Source organism: Beta vulgaris, chromosome 7, assembly GCF_026745355.1.
Source record: "Beta vulgaris subsp. vulgaris cultivar EL10 chromosome 7, EL10.2, whole genome shotgun sequence".
Taxonomy (NCBI): Eukaryota; Viridiplantae; Streptophyta; class Magnoliopsida; order Caryophyllales; family Amaranthaceae; genus Beta; species Beta vulgaris.
The window spans coordinates 23,464,359-23,484,788 of record NC_079208.1 but is presented as its reverse complement, the minus strand read 5'-3'; the positions used below and the strand labels follow the sequence as shown (position 1 = coordinate 23,484,788).

The window sequence follows — 20,430 nt, the reverse complement described above, 5'->3', positions numbered from 1 at the left end:
TCTTCAACTTGTCTCATAATTCTCTGGACCCACAACAGTGCAGGGTGACTTGTATGCTCAAAACTCTCCTGTTTCTTTCAACCCAAACGTTCCATAGGATATAACAACCCTTTTGAACCACATTGATCCATCTGACTCCATCTGACAGGGTATCACACATGCTTCATCTTCCACCCTGGCAATAATATGTACTGCCAGCTCTTCCCACAATTACGACATCGGGCAGCAATAGAATAATGTGATTGTGTCTATCCTCTCTACACAACAGGGCACCCTGCTTCATCGATAGTGGCGTCTCTGAAGCACTTTCCTTACTGGGAGTGAACTTGTGCAAGCACGCCACATAAAGACGTACCTTAGGCGACACATTTAAGCTCCATAAATATTCCACACTCTATGAAAATCATCCAGGTTCCCCCTTTTCCCAACATATAAGCAGTTTTCACCGAATAAGTGCCGTCCTTAGAGTACGCCCAAGTTAACTCATCCTGTAGACATCTGTGCTTAAAGGAATGGCCAAGATACATGTTGATCACGTTCATTGAAATGACTCTCAATAAGTCCACATTCCACTCCTTCCTTTCAACATCCATTAAATCTCCACCACTTCAGCCCTCCACTCGAGCACTCTTGATGAATCTACCTTCTTCATCTCCTACCCATGGTGCACTCCATATGTCAATTTTAGATCCATCTCCAACCCTCCAAATCAACCCCTCCAAAACCAAACTCTTCGCACCCCAAATACTCCGCCACGAGTAGCTATGAGAGTGTCCTAACCGTGCTTGACAGACATCACCATGTGGATAATACTTGGCACTCATTACCCTACTCAAAAGGGACTCTCTATTATGTAACAATCGCCAAACTTGTTTTCCCAATAAAGCATCATTGAAGACCGCAAGATCCTTAAATCCCATACCCCCCATACACTTGGGTTTGCACATTTTCTCCCAACTTAGCCAATGCATTTTCCGTTCATCCCCTTTTCCTCCCCACCAGAATCTAGCCATAGCAGAGTGGATTTCTTGTATAACAGCAACAGGAAGCTTATAAACTCCCATTAGGTATGTAGGCAAGGCTTGGATGACAGCCTTGATGAGAACCTCTTTTCCAGCACGCGACAATAACTTTTCTTTCCACCCCCTTAACTTTTTCCACATTCTATCTAAGAGTTCCCGAAACAGCACTTTCTTAGACCTCCCACAGAGAGCTGGAATACCAAGATACTTCTGGTGTCTATCAACTTGCCTCATATGGAGAAGAGTAATCAATTCTTCTTTTTTCGCACAACTTACACCTCTACTAAAGGATACTTCCGACTTTTCATAATTAATTTTCTGCCCGGATGCTGCTTCATATTTGTTGAGAATATCAACTATTGTCAAGCACTCCTGTCGGGTAGCCCTGGTAAAGAGAAGACTGTCATCTGCAAAAAGAAGGTGAGAGATTTCTGGACCATTCGGCTTGCTTTCGCACCATGAATTTCTTTTGAAACCTTTTGTTTACCATCTGAGAAAAGCATCAGCAACCAAGATAAACAGGAACGGGATAAAGGATCACCCTGGCGTAATCCTCTGGAGGGAGTCACAGAACCACATACTCGTCCATTAATAATGAAGAATACGAAACAGTAGCAACACAACTCATGACCAAATTAACCCATCGTCCATCAAACCCCATTGTCAACAGTAGCTTCCTGAGAAAACCCCACTCCACTCTGTCATAGGCTTTACTCATGTCAAGTTTCATCGCCATCAATCCCTTCCTGCTATTATTCCTCTTCTTCATAGTATGAAAAATCTCCATGGCAATAAGAGAATTATCCGAGATCAGTCTTCCAGGAACAAACGCGCTTTGATTCTCCGTTACAATACAGAAAGGAATTGTTTAAGCCTCAAAACAATAGCTTTAGAAGCTATTTTGTACAATACATTGCATAAACTTATAGGCCTAAATCAGAGACAATAGTAGGGGATTTAACTTTGGGAATAAGAGCAATATTAGTACAATTGACATTTCGGGCAAGAATAGTTATGTAAAATGCTGCTAACAAAATTAAACTCATCACCAATTATATGCCAGAATTCTGATAAAAGATAGCATGCATACCATCAGGCCCTTGGGGCTTTACAAGGGTGCATATCACTCAAAGCTGCAAAAATCTCCTCTTTTGAGTAAGGCTTCAGAAGGATATCATTATACTCCTGTGTCACAGACATCTTCACATGTTGCAATACCTCCTGAAAATCATTAGAAGAAAGCTCGGACGACGTAAAAATCTCCTGAAAATAGCGTTCTACCACACACTCAATCTCCTCACCTTCCGTTTGCCACCTCCCACCCCCATCAAAAATGCCATGAATAAGGTTCCGTTTCTTCCTTTGAGAAGCTTTATGGTGAAAGTATGAAGTATTTCTATCCCCATCCTTCACTTCCGCCACTCGTGATCTCATATACCAGTAAGCCTCGTTCTTAGCATGTAATTCATCCAACTCCTTTTCCAAACTCACACACCTCTCACAGCTGTCATTCGAAATAGCTTCACCCTGGGCTACATGTAACTTTTTCTCCACAACTTCAATTTTCTTTCTAAGAGACCCAAAAGCCTTTTTACTCCAACCCTGCAGCTCCCTCGCAACAGCCCCTAATTTTTCACAAATTCTACCACCCTCTGCTGCCTCCCACGCCCCCCGCACCACCTCCTCACAAGCATCATCAAGTAGCCAAAAGGTCTCAAAACGAAAATCACCAGCCCTTCTTCGCGGCATCCCCTCATTTCCCAGACAACGCAATACAATAGCAGCATGATCCGAACAGTAACGCACCTTATGATCAATAAAAGCCTCTGGAAATAAATTCAACCAAGACCGCGAGACAATAAACCGATCTAAACGTTCTCTAATTCGAGATTCCGGACTCCTCCCTCTTTCCCAGGTATGCCACTGACCCACAAACCGCAACTCTCCCAGACTACAGTCATCCATCACATTACGAAACCCCACCATAGCTCTTCGCTCCCTCGCAGAACCCCCTTCCTTCTCATCATAACTCAATATTTCATTAAAATCACCCCCAAAGACTATAGGCCCCTCATAATCATCACACAACCCTTTTATCAAAGCCCAAGTTTTGTGTTTATTCTCCTCTTCCGGCCATCCATAAATGCCCACAAACCTCCATCGCACATCCCCACTGCTCCCCACATCGCCACAAATATGATTTTGGGAAAAGGACACCATCCGAAAAGAGATCGTCTCTTCTTTCCAAAACATACATAAACCTCCAGCTCGCCCAACACACGAAACCCCAAAGGCCCCGGAAAATCCGAGGCTCTCTTTTTTCTGCTCAACAATACTTTTAGTAACCTTTGTTTCCGACATAAAAAGAATGTCGGGGGTATTAGAGGCAGTAAGCCTTCTCAACTGACGAACTGTCCAAGGGTTACCCATACCCTGACAGTTCCAACACAAGATTTTCATAATGCCTGGCGGGGTTGGTTACAACCAACCTCCGCCTCAACAATATCAACATTATTGTCATTGTCATAAAAATCCATTAATTTAAGTTTCTTGGAACTCAAGTTATCAGACTCATAATTATCATCCACAATCATATTATCAACAATCCTTCTTTTATCTCCTACCTTACCACCAGAATAAATAATACATGGGCTCACTTTTTTATTTTCAGTATGGACCTCCCCAACAAGTTTAGACAACGTAAGTTTATGTTTTGATTTCTTAACTTTTGTGGCCACTTTACCCTCCCCAGCAGCAAAACAATAAAGGTCATTATGAGAATCACCTGGACACTTATCAACTACCTCCATAGAAGAACTTACAGTGGCCGAAGCTTGCATCCCACCCACGCCTTCACCAACCGCCGAAACAGTAGCCTCGGCCGCAACAGCCACCACCGCTCCTCGAGACTCGACAGCAGCAGCTCGACATTCAGCTAGCTCACTCGTCGCACCCGAAGCCCCATTCTCCGTGATTGTCGTTAATATAGCGCCAATATCCCCCTCCTTTGGGTCACCTTGCTTTGCCCTCACCATGTGACCCTCCTCCATTCTCCCAAACTCCAAAACACGACCCTTCAAGAAACCTCTCACCTCCTCTTCCATCTTCTGCCTCCCTCGTCGAGGAGAAGCGCGAAGCCACGCACCCCATTGTTTATCACCCTCTTTATCCTCTTCAAAAACCTCCACACAGTCACGTCCTATGTGCCCTATCACACCACAAAGAAAACAGAATGTGGGGAGACGCTCATACTTGATCTCCACCAAAGCCGACACTCCATTTTTCAAAGAAAAACGCTGCACTCTCCTAAGCGGTTTGGTAATGTCTATGATCACCCGGAGACGCGCAGACTTGTCCCATAATATTCCATCAGAATCCACTTCAAGAACCTCCCCGATACACCCTCCTAACATTCGAATATGTTGTTCCGTCCGACATCGCATCGGCAAATTGTAAACACGAACCCAAAACGGAGAATGCGTCATGCGAATGTTTGGGCTGAATATCAGCGTCGATTTCCTGCAACAACACCAAGCTTTGATCAAAGGTCCATGGCCTACCTGCCATGACCTTCTTTTATCGCGTTTACAAACGAACTGGACCACAAATAAGTCGTTCTCTATCATCCGAAAGATAGCCCTTCGAGATCGCCCAAACCTGATTGAGGGTGCGTTTGAGCGCCTCGAAATTGAATGAGCGTACAGTCATAACCTTACCAACCAAAGCTAGGGTAAAATCCTTATTGCAAACTGTTTCAGGAATGTCATCAAACTCTATTGTTTTGTCCTCCTCCGCCGTTATTTTCATTTCAGAAACCTTCAGATAATCTCGTCAGCCATGACGACTGACTCCAATCCAAAAAAGGATCAAACTGATCGAAAAATCGAGTAAAAATAATGGAAAACCAGGACTAGAACTCAAACCCTAGAAACCCTAGAGAGAGACTTTTTTTTCATACGTGTCACACGAAGGTAATTTATCCAACGTAACCTACAACTTTTACCACACGGTTAAATATGTTTCTGACACCATTATTTGGGACACCCTCCCTTATTAGAAACTTATCTAAAAAAAATTGGGTCACCTTGCTTTGCCCTCACCATGTGACCCTCCTCCATTCTCCCAAACTCCAAAACACGACCCTTCAAGAAACCTCTCACCTCCTCTTCCATCTTCTGCCTCCCTCGTCGAGGAGAAGCGCGAAGCCACGCACCCCATTGTTTATCACCCTCTTTATCCTCTTCAAAAACCTCCACACAGTCACGTCCTATGTGCCCTATCACACCACAAAGAAAACAGAATGTGGGGAGACGCTCATACTTGATCTCCACCAAAGCCGACACTCCATTTTTCAAAGAAAAACGCTGCACTCTCCTAAGCGGTTTGGTAATGTCTATGATCACCCGGAGACGCGCAGACTTGTCCCATAATATTCCATCAGAATCCACTTCAAGAACCTCCCCGATACACCCTCCTAACATTCGAATATGTTGTTCCGTCCGACATCGCATCGGCAAATTGTAAACACGAACCCAAAACGGAGAATGCGTCATGCGAATGTTTGAGGGCTGAATATCAGCGTCGATTTCCTGCAACAACACCAAGCTTTGATCAAAGGTCCATGGCCTACCTGCCATGACCTTCTCTTTATCGCGTTTACAAACGAACTGGACCACAAATAAGTCGTTCTCTATCATCCGAAAGATAGCCCCCTTCGAGATCGCCCAAACCTGATTGAGGGTGCGTTTGAGCGCCTCGAAATTGAATGAGCGTACAGTCATAACCTTACCAACCAAAGCTAGGGTAAAATCCTTATTGCAAACTGTTTCAGGAATGTCATCAAACTCTATTGTTTTGTCCTCCTCCGCCGTTATTTTCATTTCAGAAACCTTCAAGATAATCTCGTCAGCCATGACGACTGACTCCAATCCCAAAAAAGGATCAAACTGATCGAAAAATCGAGTAAAAATAATGGAAAACCAGGACTAGAACTCAAACCCTAGAAACCCTAGAGAGAGACTTTTTTTTCATACGTGTCACACGAAGGTAATTTATCCAACGTAACCTACAACTTTTACCACACGGTTAAATATGTTTCTGACACCATTATTTGGGACACCCTCCCTTATTAGAAACTTATCTAAAAAAAATTGGGTTTTTTGAGATATTTTTTCGTCGGGAGCATCTCTGACTCGGATGACCCTCTAGTTTCTATCAATCCAACAAACTGGTCCTCGCCCAGAACCGCAAAGGAAACAGCAGGAGATACTCAGTTGTACTCCCCATTCACAATTATAGCTTCTCCAAACCCTAAAATGTCGGGCTCACAACTCTTTCCTCTTTCCTCAATTCTCTCCCTCTAATCAACTAATGATAGACTCAATAAACTAGAAACTCAATTCTGAGATGATGATATTCTCGCATTTCTTATGATGATGCTGTTCTGGTAATTGGTAAACCAAGCTCAAGTTTTTCAGTTTTGCACTTATGGTTAAAGGTATTTGGATTGCTTTTTGGAGTAGAAAATGTAAGATGTTTGTTTTCTAGATCTGGGATTTTGTTTGTGTTTATGGGTTTTAGGTAAGAATTGAAAAAAATGGGGTTTATTTGCAGATTGGATCAGTTATTATGATGATTAGGACTAAAAGTTGGATTTAAGTACCGGTTTGCAGTTATGAAATTTGTTTGATTACTGCAAATTAGCTTTGTTCTGGGATTTTTGTGCATTTGTAGGACTTCAATCTCATGTGGGTAAATTCTTTGAAGTTAGGAATTTGTGGATGTACATTAAAATTGGATGATGTTGTTGTATGAATTTTGACTTATGGTTGGTTTTGATAGTGAATCTTTCGGAGATGTGGGATATATAGAAGTAATCTGTGTATTATAAGGTGTATAATTGTATAAGGAAGAACTATAACTAGATAATTACAGAAATGTCTTTTAGAAGCATCTTAAATGACATGAAAGGGTTTGAAGTGAAGTTAGGGCATAGTTTTAGATCTAGGTCTCAAAGAGTGGTGCAAGATAATTTGGTGGTGATTGATGCTTTAAAGCAGAGTTGCTGGGCTAACATGCCTCCTGAGCTCTTGAGAGAGGTGCTTATGAGAATTGAGAAATCTGAGGGGATCTGGCCGCCTAGGAGGCACGTTGTCGCATGTGCCGGTGTGTGCAGGAGTTGGAGAGATATAATGAAGGAGATTGTCAAAACACCTGAGGTTTCAGCCAAGTTGACCTTTCCCATCTCTTTGAAGCAGGTTTGAGAAAATACAAGTTTTCCCTCCTGCTTTTTTTCTAAGTTTTGTATGATATGTGATGATCGAAATTTTAAGTTACTTACACGCCATATACCTGTTTACTTCGTCATGCTTTGTTTTATCTTTGATCATTGCTCCACTGTTTGAGTGTAAGTTTCATTTACCAAGATGTTGTTTTGTTATACCCACATATTACAGAAGCCAATACAATTCTAAAATTCTAGCTCTAAGCATATAATTGAGGGTGAGATTGGAAATGGAAATAAAAATGCATGGACATTCATTCTCCTTTATCAAGAGATATAATGAGTCATTTATTAATATCTTCTATAAGAAGTTATTTACACTTTATATATATTCATGATGTCTTTGCAGTAAATGATCCTCTCTAGTTTGCTAGTTGTGAGTCCCTGTGTATTGCGCATTATTTGAAACGAGTAGTATTATTGTGTTGAAACAATTATCAAAATTTCCTAGTATTTATATAGACTACATATTAGCGAAAGACTGTGTCTTAGCCTTGCTTTGTAAGATGATTTCTGTGGTTTACTTCTCGGTTATTAAGTGTTTAAACTTTTGTGCTCTCTTATTCCACCAACATTAAGGCTTGTTTGGTTGGACGAAAAACACTTTAAACGGAAAAAAATTCTCCATGAAAAAACATTTTTCGGGGGTTAACAGTTAGCGTAATTGTAGATTAATTTTCCTTTGTTTGGTTTCTTGCATGATAAGTTAGAGAGAAAAGGAAGAATGAAATGGAGGGAAGAGGATGTTTGGTTTGGGAGGAAGGAAAGAAGAAGGTAAGAAATAGGAAGAATAATGTGGTATTAGGCAGGAAGATTTTTTCCATCATTGGAAAAACTAATTTCTGCCCTTTAGAAACCAAACAAAGAAATAGAAAAAATCACTTTTCTAAGGAATCGTATTCATTCCAAGTCCCAACCTGACTGATACCTAGATATATTAGTAAGAATGAAAATAAAGTAAACTGAGGGAGTAATGCCATTTTTCAAATGCCATTTGACTTTTGAAGTTCATAAAGAGTATTGAAGTCAGTCCAAGAATCTGATTATTTATGTAAAATAAAGCTTGCATTAATACTTACAAGGTCATTTATGGGTATTGTATTATGGTGATGCATGCGGGAGCTTTTGGTTTTTCTGGGGCTGCTAATGACTTTATGATTTTAGTCAAATGGAGGTGAAGGCAGATGCGCAAGAACAAATATAATGCTTTGAACTTGTAAAATTTCCTCGCTTACAGGCTACAGCATCATTTTCTAGCAATTTCCTTACAAGGATAAAACTGCATGTACGCTAAAGTTATATTTCCAAAATTAAATATTACTGCTGAAGATGTCTTCACTGATCCTTTTGGCCTCTGAACTATTCAGTTGGTTATATTGATCAGTAGCGTGTCTGAATCAGTCAGCCAATCTAATATAATTGTAAATTAGTCAAAAGCTTTCTGGGTCACAAAGTGTTCATGTTTTCTTAATGTGTTCCTCTTAATTGTTCTAGCCATTTTCATCAGTAGCATATTGGTAAATCAATGTAACATGCTTAAACAGAAGCATTATGGTTCACAAAACAATCGTGTTATTTCTCTGTGCTCCTCTGAATTGCTCTAGCCATAGCTAGGAGCCTTTGTATCTAGTATATGAAAGTTGATATCAGCTTAAGGATGGTCTCACAATTGAGAGGATATAAAGATGTGCAAGTTGAGGTTGTCAATCTGATGGCTTAGCCTACAATATGACGCAGACTGGAGAACTGGTATGGCGGGATATCCTTTTGTTGTGTGACCAAGCTATATACTTAGAAATATTTAGGTTGTTAGGAGATCTATCATTGGCATTGAGTCATCACACATCTTTAAATGTATTATTTAAGTGAGAGGTTTGGTTCTAAAGCAGTCATACAGAGCTTGTGAATAACTTTATATGTCTTCTTGTCTTTCTGCTCTTGATTGTTTCACTTTCAAGTTTAGCCAATGCTAACTTATATAGTTACACTAAGTGAGCTTGCTTATCTTTTCTATTTCTAGTACTGTCCTTTTGGCACATTGTGGTTGAGTTTTTCCTTTTGGCACATTGTGATTGGGTTTTCTTTTTCATAAAATAGAATGTTCAACTTTTAGGGCTTAAATTGGTGGTATTGGTGCATACTGTACAGAATTAAGTGATATGAATTGCTTCATCTTATTATTTCTGGTGAGAACATCTTTGGCTGCTTTTATTTGAATGATGATTAAGTGTGTGAGATGTTTCTTTGCAATACCACCATACTGTAAACTCTAAAGTAGGTGATCAGATATTTTCTGCATCCTTAAGTATTTGGAAGGTTTTAAACATGATAATCTGGAGCTTCATGTTAGGAAAAGCATAATTTGGAACATTTAGGTCATCTGCAAAGTTTCTGGCGTTCTCCTTTAATTATTGTACAGTTTTGTGAACCAGAATCTTATAGTTTAAGTTGAAGTCGCAACCTGTATGCTAGACAAGGGTATTTGTCCTAGAAGTTGTGATGCTTCTTTCCACATGTTATTGATGAAGAATATTTCAAATTCTATAAAACCTCTACATAAACTATTATTTTTATTGTTTGCAAATATGCTTCTTCTGTTCTCTTGTAGCTGCAAATAGCTGCAAGCTTGCAATACTAACTAGTTGTGGGGGCTTCAATATTAGTTCCAACATTACCTGTTTTGGGTATTCTTTCCTTCTATCTCTCTCCTCATCTTAATCTTTTTTTTCTTGAAGGGAATAAAATAAATCATTAATAATAAGTCAAACGACATATACAATGATAATTAAGATATGAAAAATACAGATTTAGCAAATTGCAACAATTTTCACAATGGAACCAATTAACTTCAAACATACTCGAGCACAACTCCAACTCCACCACTTCAAGATTGACGCGAGCATTGTATTGGGATGTCTTTGCATCTTTCCGAGTATAGACCTTCACAATTTGATTATGTAATATAATTGTTCCCAATCATGAAATGCTGAAAAAAAGCTAATCCCTCATGGATCAAGACCATCTTCTAAATTATTGACACCATGAAAATAAGAAAACTCATACGAGAAGCAACCTCCAAGAAGGGGTACAAAAACTCTCACAGATGGAGAATACTGAAACAAAAGAATGCAATAAAGGAGATAATAACACTAAGATCTAAGGAAAAGGGTCGGAAATAGTCCAATTTCCGAAAAAATTAGACTATTTCCAGCCAAGGGGGTCAAGAAAATTAAGAACCCTAATAAAAGAACGGGATAGGAAAAGAGTAGAGGAGAGATATGCTTTAGGTTGTGTTCTTTGTGCTTATAATAACTTAAAATTCAACGCAGAATCCGTGTTTCAGCAGATATCACGCAAGTTATGGATCGTAATAATGATGTATATGTAGTGTTGGAGTTTTCATACCCATTTAGCAGTTCAGTTGAATATCCATCATAAATAGGTAAGCATAAAAAATCATAATAACTTAGCTAGGGACTACAGTTTGCATTTTTCTGAGAATTGGTCACTGCTTAGGTTTCTGCAGAAGTGAAAGGACCTGAATAGCAAGAGTGTTATTGTTTTACGGCCTCTCTATTTGAATCCTCTATTTTATATGAAGCCACTCTTTATGCTATTCCCAGTTTACTTTTTCTAGTTGGCAATCCTAAAAAGTTGATAAATTAATGTTGCTATGCGGGCATGAAGCTGTGCTTTGATTTTGCTTCTGTACTTTCACTTTTATTTCAGTTACCTTATCCTATCAGGGCATGTGCTTTTCCTGAGTAAGAATATGAGAAGAGTTGATAAATTGCTGATATTCTCTGCAATTAGTTGATCAAGCTAAAATTATTGTTGATAAGATTTCAAATAGCAATTTGGTCAAGCTTTGTGGAATCCAATTTTTCCTGAGAAAAAGATCCATTGTTGAAAAAATTCTTGCACAAATGAATCACGAATCAGAACTGTTTTCAGGGTTTATTGGGAATATCATGGTTGACTGGACTGAGAATTATATATATATATATTTTTTATTGATAGGCTATTCTTTTAAGTTTTAAATTCATAATTGTCTTTTGAACTCTCAATATTAAGATGAACGCTTTTCTCGTACTGTGCTTATTATGTTTTTCCATCCAAGGAATAAGCACAAACTTATTCAGTTTTCAATATAGTGTCTGAAGGAGGCTTAGGTGTGTGCTGTCTTACATTAACCTAGATTAAGATTTGTTATGTCGAGTCTGTTTCTTAAAGTGTGAGTTAAATAAGTCTCACTTCTTGATTAATTTAGGGTATCAATCTACTTGAAAGAATATGCTGTATCACTGCAGGTACATGGTCCTTTAGTTAGTTCTCTCCTCATATCAGGAGAGCCAGCGTGCATTTCTTCCAAAGCAGGCTTTCTTTTGTGCTATAAGGTTCCTGAAATATGTTTCTTGTTCTCGTATAAAGATGCATATGTAATGAATGTGCTCTTTAGCTGTATTTGTAATGGTTTATAATTTCATCTGACAGTGGCTGAAAGGATCTTTGCTTTTGTTTTTCGATGAAATATGTGGTCATCAGAGTGTCCAGTTATGAGCTAGATAAACCAGTTGCTTTTAGCTCTTTTTGTTATTTAGCTAATAGCTAATGTTAGTTACTGCAGAACTGATTACTTTTCAGCCTGAGCTAATGTTTATTGTGTTGCTCAATTCAGCCTGGATCAAGAGACACTCTTATTCAGTGTTACATAAAGAGACATCGTGGCAGCCAGACATATTATCTTTTCCTTGCCTTAAGCTCAGGTGAATTGGCTACATCTTTTAGATTTTATGAAGTTGTTTATCGAAATTGATTAATCAAGAACATTCTTTATAGAGAATGAGTTAGGTATAGAGCTTATTAAATACGTATAATACTATAATTTAGCCAATATACATAAATTGGTCATGATTATATATATATTTTCCCCCTGCTTCGCCCGCTCCCCAACATAATAATTTTTGTTTGTGGCTATTTTTCTCATTTGCTCTCAAATTCATATCAGCTTCATATGACGATGGCAAGTTCCTTCTTGCTGCAAGGAAGTGTAGACGCCCGACTTGCACAGACTACATAATTTCCTTGAATCCTGAATATGTCTCCAAGGGGAGTAGCACCTATATTGGGAAACTGAGGTATATACTATTAATATCATTCTTTACAGCTGAAGCTCACTTATCTGAAGCTATTGGCTCTCACCCAAACTCATTGACCCTTATTTGAATTCAAGAGTAGCTGTGAATCAAACTTGATTCTTCTATAAGCTTATGGCACTAAATAATCTGAAATTAATTCGGTAACCATTCTTTTTAGATGAAGTGAACGAGGCATTCCAATATGTTATTCTGGACCTTTCAATAATTTAATTTAAACCCATTTCTTGCCGTAGATCCAACTTTTTGGGTACGAAGTTTACAATATATGATACACAACCTTCAAATGCGGGAGCTAGTATGACAAGAAGTCGCTCCACTAAACTAGTGGGATCCAAACAAGTTTCCCCCAGGATTCCTGCAGGCAACTATCCTGTGGGTCACATCTCATATGAGTTGAATGTCTTGGGCTCTAGGTAAACCATGTGTAGTCTTTGTGCTTCCATATTCATAACAACCATGTGAGTTGTCCTTGTGTTGTCTGAAAAATGACTCTTTTTATAAACAGGGGTCCGAGGAGGATGCAGTGTTCCATGGATACTATACCCGCTTCTGCTATTGAACCTGGAGGATTGGCTCCTACCCAGACGGAATTTGTAATCAATAGTGTGGATTCTTTTCCTTCAATATCATTTTTCAGGTCAAAGTCTATTAGAGTGGACAATAGCCGGTCCGAGATTGTTCCCGCTCAAAAAGAGGGGATTTTAGTTATGCGAAACAAGGCCCCTCGGTGGCATGAACAACTTCAGTGCTGGTGTTTGAACTTCAATGGTCGTGTAACTGTTGCTTCTGTCAAGAACTTTCAACTGGTTGCTTCTCTAGAGGATGGTTCTGAGCATGATAGTGTTATTCTTCAATTCGGAAAAGTTGGAAAGGATGTATTCACCATGGATTATCAATACCCAATCTCTGCTTTCCAGGCGTTTGCCATCTGTCTGAGCAGCTTTGACACCAAAATTGCTTGTGAATGATATGCACCTGAGGTATGAATTTAGTTCATAATAAGGGAATTTGCATTGTAGTAATATCTATCTGTTAACCATATCATAGCCGTGAACCAATGTAACTACATTCATAAGCTACAAGCTAATCTAAAAATTTTGTAGTTCTGGCTTCATTTTGTTTCACATTAAATCCTGGTTTATAATAAGTAGCTGATTGAGTCCAAACATTTGGCGTAGCTTCTGTGGCCTATTACTGAATTTTATGATGGAACCTGCTCAATATAATGTTCTGCTTCATTGGCTTACAAAACATCTATATCCTTTTCATTTTCCTGCTGTAATGTCTCAGGTAATTTAACATTTTGGTGAAGGGCGAAGCTATTGGACTTGCACTTGGCTCATGGTGGGGAAGATTCTGATTATTTCATGAGCAGCGACTTTGCTATTGCATGATTAGCTATGCAATAGCTAGTTTATTCATTATCGACTCTAATTTTCGCAATGTGTACATATAATTGAAGTCATTGCTGGTAGACAAGCTTTAGCATGCTTGCCTGTGTATGTTGGTTGTGCGCTTTTTCTTTCCTGTTTTTTTGGGGGTGAGAATGTGTGCCAAAATCCATCCCCAGAGGGTTTATCGCTTTAATAGGCTTGTTCGTGTAATTTTTCTGGTGTAATTTTAGGATAGCCAGATTTGCTGTTTGGTTTCAGGAATTTATCGATTTTTTTTTGTCATATTTAGTTTATAGCATTTCCAATTTTTTTCTGCTGTCATAGCATTAGATGAGGACGCACATATTTCGCTCACATCTACGCAGGTAATGACTAGCACCGTAAACATGTTTGTAATTGGCTAATGCAGAGGATGGAATTTAATTACAATGGTCAATGGAAGTTTACTCATAATTGCATAGGTCAGTTTTCTTTCGCTTATTCTTCTCCTATGATCAATCAATCTATAAAAACTGTAGGAATATTCATGAGACGAAAATGCATAACTTCAAACTCATAATCCGCACATTTGTTACGGAAAACAGTCTTCGAAATATCTTCCTTTTTCACCAGAATACGATGATAACATGACCTCAGGTCAATCTAGGAAAAGAATCCATCACCCTTAGACTGATTGAACACATTTAATGTGAGGCAAAGGATGCTTGTTCTTGATGGTCACCTTATTCAACCCTCAATGGTCAATAGATAGCTTCATATTATCTTTTTGATGAACAGAACAGAAGCACTCCAAGGCTAAACACTAGCTTGAATAAAGCCTTTATCAATCTACTCTTGCAATTTAGGAGGCGCTATTCTAGGAGGAGCCTTGGATATAGGAGCAGTATCAGGTTCCAGATCGATATCGAACTCCACATCTCTAATCCCAAATGACTCCTTTGGAAATAAATCAGAATACTCACGGGATACATGAATACTCTCGATTTGCTATTTGAGAGACAGATCCTTAACCAAGCAAAAGAATACTTCTTCACCTTTTTAATGCATCTTTCTCATTCTCATAGCGAGCGCAAGCTTCACACTCTTTTTTAGCAAAACTCCAGCATAAGAAACTCGATATGGGGATTATGAGTTTGTAGTGATGCCTTTTGGTCTCATGAATGCTCCTGCGATTTTTATAGATCAAATGAATCATTCTTTCCATGAGTGCCTGGATACCTTTCTTGGTGTCTTCACCGATGATATTCTGGTGTATATGAAGATGAGCAAGAGCATGAAAAACATCTGAGATTGATTTTGGAATCTTGTTGAAGTGGTTCGCAAAGTTGTCCAAGTGTGAATTATGGTTGAAAGAAGTTGCATTTCCTTGTCATGTGATTAGTAAAGATGGAGTTAAAGTTGATCCTTCTAAAATCAAGGCAATGGTCGAAGGGGAAAGTCCTACGAATGTGTCAGAAGTTCGGAGTTTTCTTGGTCTTGCTGGTTATATAGGAGATTTCTTCGGGATTTCTCTAAAATAACTCAATCTTTGACCAGTTTGATGAGGAAAGATTAGGAAAGATTGCAAGTTTATGTGGTCTGAACATTGTAAAAAGGCTTTCCAAGTGTGAAAGAGAAGTCTCACCTTAATTGACAACGAAAAAATAAACTTAAGACTATGGGTTATAAGCCCATTAATAAAATAATAACCTAAAACGATATCGTAAATTTATAGATGCTTGTCTAAAAATAATATTGGTTACTAATAATACAAAGTATCCTAATATCCCAAATTTATACAAAGTAACTTCGACACAGTCCTTTATAATGACGCTTTTGCAACTGTCCTGCTCAGATCTAAAATAGAAAAGCAAAACGTCATTAACTCAGTAACATACTACCCTAACAACGAAAGTTCATTTTAACTTTTTTATTTATAAACATGGAGGAGAGAATAAGTAAAACCATTTCACAAAAACATCATGTAATTGTAAACATTATCTTCTTTATCATGCTCAAATCATAGTTCATTTCACTTGGTAACTTGGCTATTACAACAGCATAGTATCATCGTAAATGAGAAATAGCCATAACTTATGTTATTATTTTAAACATCTTGATCTAAACATAAAATTCATATTTAGGTGGCAATAATAATAGTGATAATAATAATCGTGATTAATAATTCAAGGTTAATGACTTGTAAATAAGGTCTTCAAAACAATTACAATCTTTTACTTACTTGCTACTAAATATATTTTAACATAACTCATAATATAATGATATATTCATCCTCAAACTTTAATTTGGTTTACAAATTTAAACTAATGATTTACAAGTTGAGCTATGAAACTACTCGTGCACTTCATAAATAAGCTTAATTGTGATTATTACTAAACTAAAATGATAATTTACATAATTCCAATAATCCGAAAATTTTCATAATTATACCTCAATATTGTACTAAAATCTAGAAACTTAAGTATTAATTAGCTAATGAATTAAATTAATTAACATAAAAATATTTACACAAATTCAACTATTTCTACCACTTATTAATAAAATTCAGCTTGAATAGTTTGTTTAACTTAACATAATCAAATTAGTTTAAAACCCTAGCCTTCCTCTCTCTTTTTTTTTTCTCTAAAACCCTAGCCTCCCCTACTCCTTCTTCATTAATTAGGGACTGTCATGGATGATTTCATCCATGGTAAGACTCTTTTTTCCCTTTTATTTTCAGTTTTTAGTTTCTTTTCTTGTTTTACTGAATAAATTATTATCTCTTTATGAGATTTCTTCAAATCTTGTTATGGGGTTTTTAATCTCTGTTTGGAGATCTCCTTCTCCCTTATGGGAGTTGTAAGTATGGTTTTTTTTTAGATATGAGAAATTGTTCTTATTGGTTGAAGTTCAAGACTCAGCATGAAGGTATTAGAATCTCAGATGCAGTTAACATGGCTCCATTAAGAATGCTCTTCCCAAACTATGTTAGAATGATAGACTTCCTCATTAATAACTGTTTGATTCAACAAATACAAGGGGGTTGCATTATATTGCTCGATCTGGTTCATTATAGTTTTTTCGAAGACAAATTTGATTTAATCTTGTTTAATTGTATCTTGTTTTTCTTTAATATCTATTGTAGATGTTGTTTGGCCTTTAATTAATGAAATTTCTCTTTTTAAAAAAATCAAATTAGTTTTTTGAGTAAGATTTATCAAACAAAAGGACTTAAACCAAGTGGCTTAATCTAAAGCTAACTCGACTTTAGTCTATATTAGCCCATTAAGTTAAAGACATAAATTAAACTAAGTAGCTTAATTAGGTAAATAAATTTTAGGCCCAACAATGAAACTAATCAGCAAAGGGTATATGGATTTAAACTCACTCCCTACATTTCATTTTAATCTACATACTTACATTTTTCACGCATGTTAATACAAAACTTAAGGATATATATTTTTAATTTTGTATTTGTAAAAATTATAAAAAGTACATATTAGTAAAATACATGTTATGATGAATCTAACAAGATCCCACATGACTATATTTTCATCCGCGTATAAATTACAAATGATGGTCAAAATGAAATTTGTAAATAGTGTAAAATATCAAAGTGTGTAGATTAAAATGAAAGGGAGGGAGTATTAACTAATATGAAAAAAGGTATCATACCTCTTCTCAACGACCAGCGAAGAACAAAGAGAGAGGGGGGGGTCGTGAAGGTTTTTTGTCCTCGACTTAAATGCAATTACTAATATTTATTGGATCGTATCACGGAGATAATAATCTGTTTTATTGGGTCGTCTATACGTCTTGCTAGAGAACGATATAGAACTTCGGGTTAGTAAATAATAAACCCGAAGCCTAGTATAATGGATCCTACAAGGTCACACATTAAACTTGGATCAACAAAAGAAACCTAGAGCCCAAGAGGGCCCTAGGGTAGCCGACCAAGAGTAAGGAAAAGGAGAGAGATTTCTGACTTAAAATATATTTATATATTGGGCTAGGCAGAAAAGAAAATACATCAAATATCTCTTATTATTTTCTCTCTCCTATTTCTCTCTCTAAAAGTCACGTATAACTCCTCAAACAAGAAAGAAGTTTTCTTCCTTTCCAACTAGCATTGGTGGAGTGTTGATCCGGGTTGGTGGACCAAGTAGAGGAATCACATCTGAGGTTCTTTATATGGATTACTCAAGCTTTGTGGAATTCACGCTACAAAGGTTATATCTAAACTTATATGTGGTCCTTAATTGTATATGCATATGATCCTGATTTAAGTGCTTATGAATTAGATTCATGAAATTCCGCTTTATAGTACTTATAGATTCATAGAGTGGTATCAGTTTTAGCCTCTTGCATATAGAATTTTGGTCATAAAGTTTAGTTTATGTATGATTAATTTTAATTTGATTAAGGGGAGAAATTAAATTATGGATTGAATTATTAATTGAAATTGATTAAAAAGAGTTTTAATAACTTGCTTTCTCAATCTATATTAGCCGAATTTTTCCAACCTGTAAACCCTAATTTCGAAATTTATAAATTCTGATTTTAGATCTATAAATTTCGAAAATAAATTAATGTTATTAATCTAATTTTCATGTTTAAAATCGTTTATGTATGAAAATAAATTCATGTAAAAGGTGTTTTCGAAATTAGTGATTGATTATATAAATAATATAAAAATTAATTAAAATAGAGATTTTAAAATTTAATTTTCGGTATTAAGGATAAAGAGTTATGTTTAGTTTAATCAAGATCACTTTATTAAATTTACAATAGGTTGTAATTTAATTTCCTTCAAATACAAGAAAAGAAAACAGAAAATTGAAGGAGGAAAGAAAAGGAGCAGTGGCTGCTCCGGAGTCCGGTGGTCTGCCAGCGAGATGTCGAGGAAGGGAGACACAAGGCTGCCGGCGAGCAGTCGCGTCGGATAGGGGACGTGGTGGCAGGCGACGCACGTTTGACGTGCAAGCAGTGCTGTTCGCTGCGTTTTCGGTGGGTCGTTGGCTGGTTTGTGGTCTATCTGCCGGCGTCGGCTCACCGGTAAAACGACCAGCGTAGGGTCGCGAATCAAAAAGCCGGCAAGTATGCTGGTGAGGTGGCCTGCAAAGGTCGCCTGGATTTGGTTAGCTCCGGTCGCGTGGAATGCAGCCTTGCTGCAGTTTCATGCGTTGGTTTTTCGAATTTTTAAAATAATTTTTTTTTTTAAAGAAACGCGCTAAAAACTGGGCAGTCTGTTTTTTTTTTTTTTAATTTTGTTTTGGAAATTTTAATTTTGAAAACAGAATTTTGAGAAAGATAAGTAAATTTCAATTATGTTGACTTGGTCATAGATTTCAATCCATAATCTGATTTTTTTAATCTAATTAAAGTTAATTAGGCTAGTTTTAAGGGATAGAATCTTTAGGTGTTTAGTTATTACTTAAAATTTTATCCTCTTGCTTTAATTAAGAATATTTGATATTTTAATTGATTGGCAAGTATAATATGTGATATTATTATGTGGCATTTATATATGATATATTTGCTATGTATGACTAGTATGACCCAAATTAAGATAGAAAATACGATCTGCGTATCGTGATGTATTCTTGTAATTTAAATACAATCTGCGTATCGTTAAGTATTTTTGTAATTTATTTAATTTAGTTATTATTTAAATTATTTTTGATACTTAGGTAATCCAAAGAAGAGCCCATCAAGAGAAGACCCATGGAAAAGGTGGATGGAGATCCATGAAGAGTCCAAGAAGGAGCCATGTAACAGCCCGAATTTCCCGACCAGCTTACAAAGGATTAAGCACAGCGAAAGAGAATCTAGTCGAGGTAACCCGGACTATTACCATCACACTCACCGAACTAGATCGGAGAGTGTGGAACCCAATTCCCAACTCTATAACAATTATGCGAAACCTCCAAGCATGATGACTTGATTTCCCATATCATCTTGAATTATATACGTCTACATAGCCATCCTCCAACAACCACCTCAAAATAACTTCGATAATCAATAACCAACTTAGACTAATCTGAACTAGAGAACATAATCATAACTAATTCCGATTTAGAAATTATCAACCTTCAACATTCTAATTTCCTTAATCCTTAATTAATATCTATAACTTCGATGATATTAGCTACATCGACTTGCATCCAATTCATAATCACAATTCTAAATTATATAACTAACCCAACTAAACATAACTCACAACCTTACCTCAATCAAGAACATAATTTTGCTACCACAAATATATTGAGAATATGAAGCTAGCTCGACTCATAAATAAACCTCAATAAACTTATTTCTATCTTGCACTCAAATCCTTAACCAATCGAATAACAATTCCAATATTATAATCTCCTTCATAATTCCGAATAATACTCCATCCCAAAATAATCCTCCAATAATCCAGACTATTAAAGTAATTAGCAACTTATATTCAACCTAGTAATTTCCCCCATAGGTAACCATAATCATCTAACATATAACTCTTATAAAGACATATTTGAAATCGATACATATATGCTTTTCAAATTCCATAAACACCACTGGTAGTAATTAATCATGTCAACAAATCCCAC

General features: G+C 37.0%; 2 protein-coding genes across 2 annotated transcripts; one reads left to right on the top strand and one right to left on the bottom strand.

The window, feature by feature from the left end:
* Window positions 1-608: 608 nt before the first annotated feature.
* Window positions 609-1,256, bottom strand: LOC130589501 (uncharacterized mitochondrial protein AtMg00310-like). Its single transcript, XM_057390768.1, has one exon. It carries the CDS (start codon window positions 1,254-1,256, stop codon window positions 609-611), a length of 648 nt encoding a protein of 215 aa, XP_057246751.1.
* Window positions 1,257-6,181: 4,925 nt separating this feature from the next.
* Window positions 6,182-14,140, top strand: LOC104908948 (tubby-like F-box protein 3). The gene is made up of 6 exons (XM_010698116.4): window positions 6,182-7,279; window positions 11,984-12,071; window positions 12,314-12,443; window positions 12,698-12,877; window positions 12,970-13,444; window positions 13,755-14,140. The coding sequence occupies exons 1-5, from the start codon at window positions 6,959-6,961 to the stop codon at window positions 13,430-13,432; spliced, it is 1,182 nt and encodes a 393-aa protein (XP_010696418.2). The 5' UTR covers window positions 6,182-6,958; the 3' UTR covers window positions 13,433-13,444; window positions 13,755-14,140.
* Window positions 14,141-20,430: the final 6,290 nt, after the last annotated feature.

Excerpts from the sequence above, each read along its gene's own strand:
- LOC104908948 (XM_010698116.4), top strand. The coding sequence starts at position 6,959 with ATGTCTTTTAGAAGCATCTTAAATGACATGAAAGGGTTTGAAGTGAAG. Across the intron at positions 7,280-11,983 it reads TTCCCATCTCTTTGAAGCAG|CCTGGATCAAGAGACACTCT; the intron begins GTTTGAGAAAAT and ends TGCTCAATTCAG. Across the intron at positions 12,444-12,697 it reads ACCTATATTGGGAAACTGAG|ATCCAACTTTTTGGGTACGA; the intron begins GTATATACTATT and ends TTCTTGCCGTAG.
- LOC130589501 (XM_057390768.1), bottom strand. The coding sequence starts at position 1,256 with ATGAGGCAAGTTGATAGACACCAGAAGTATCTTGGTATTCCAGCTCTC.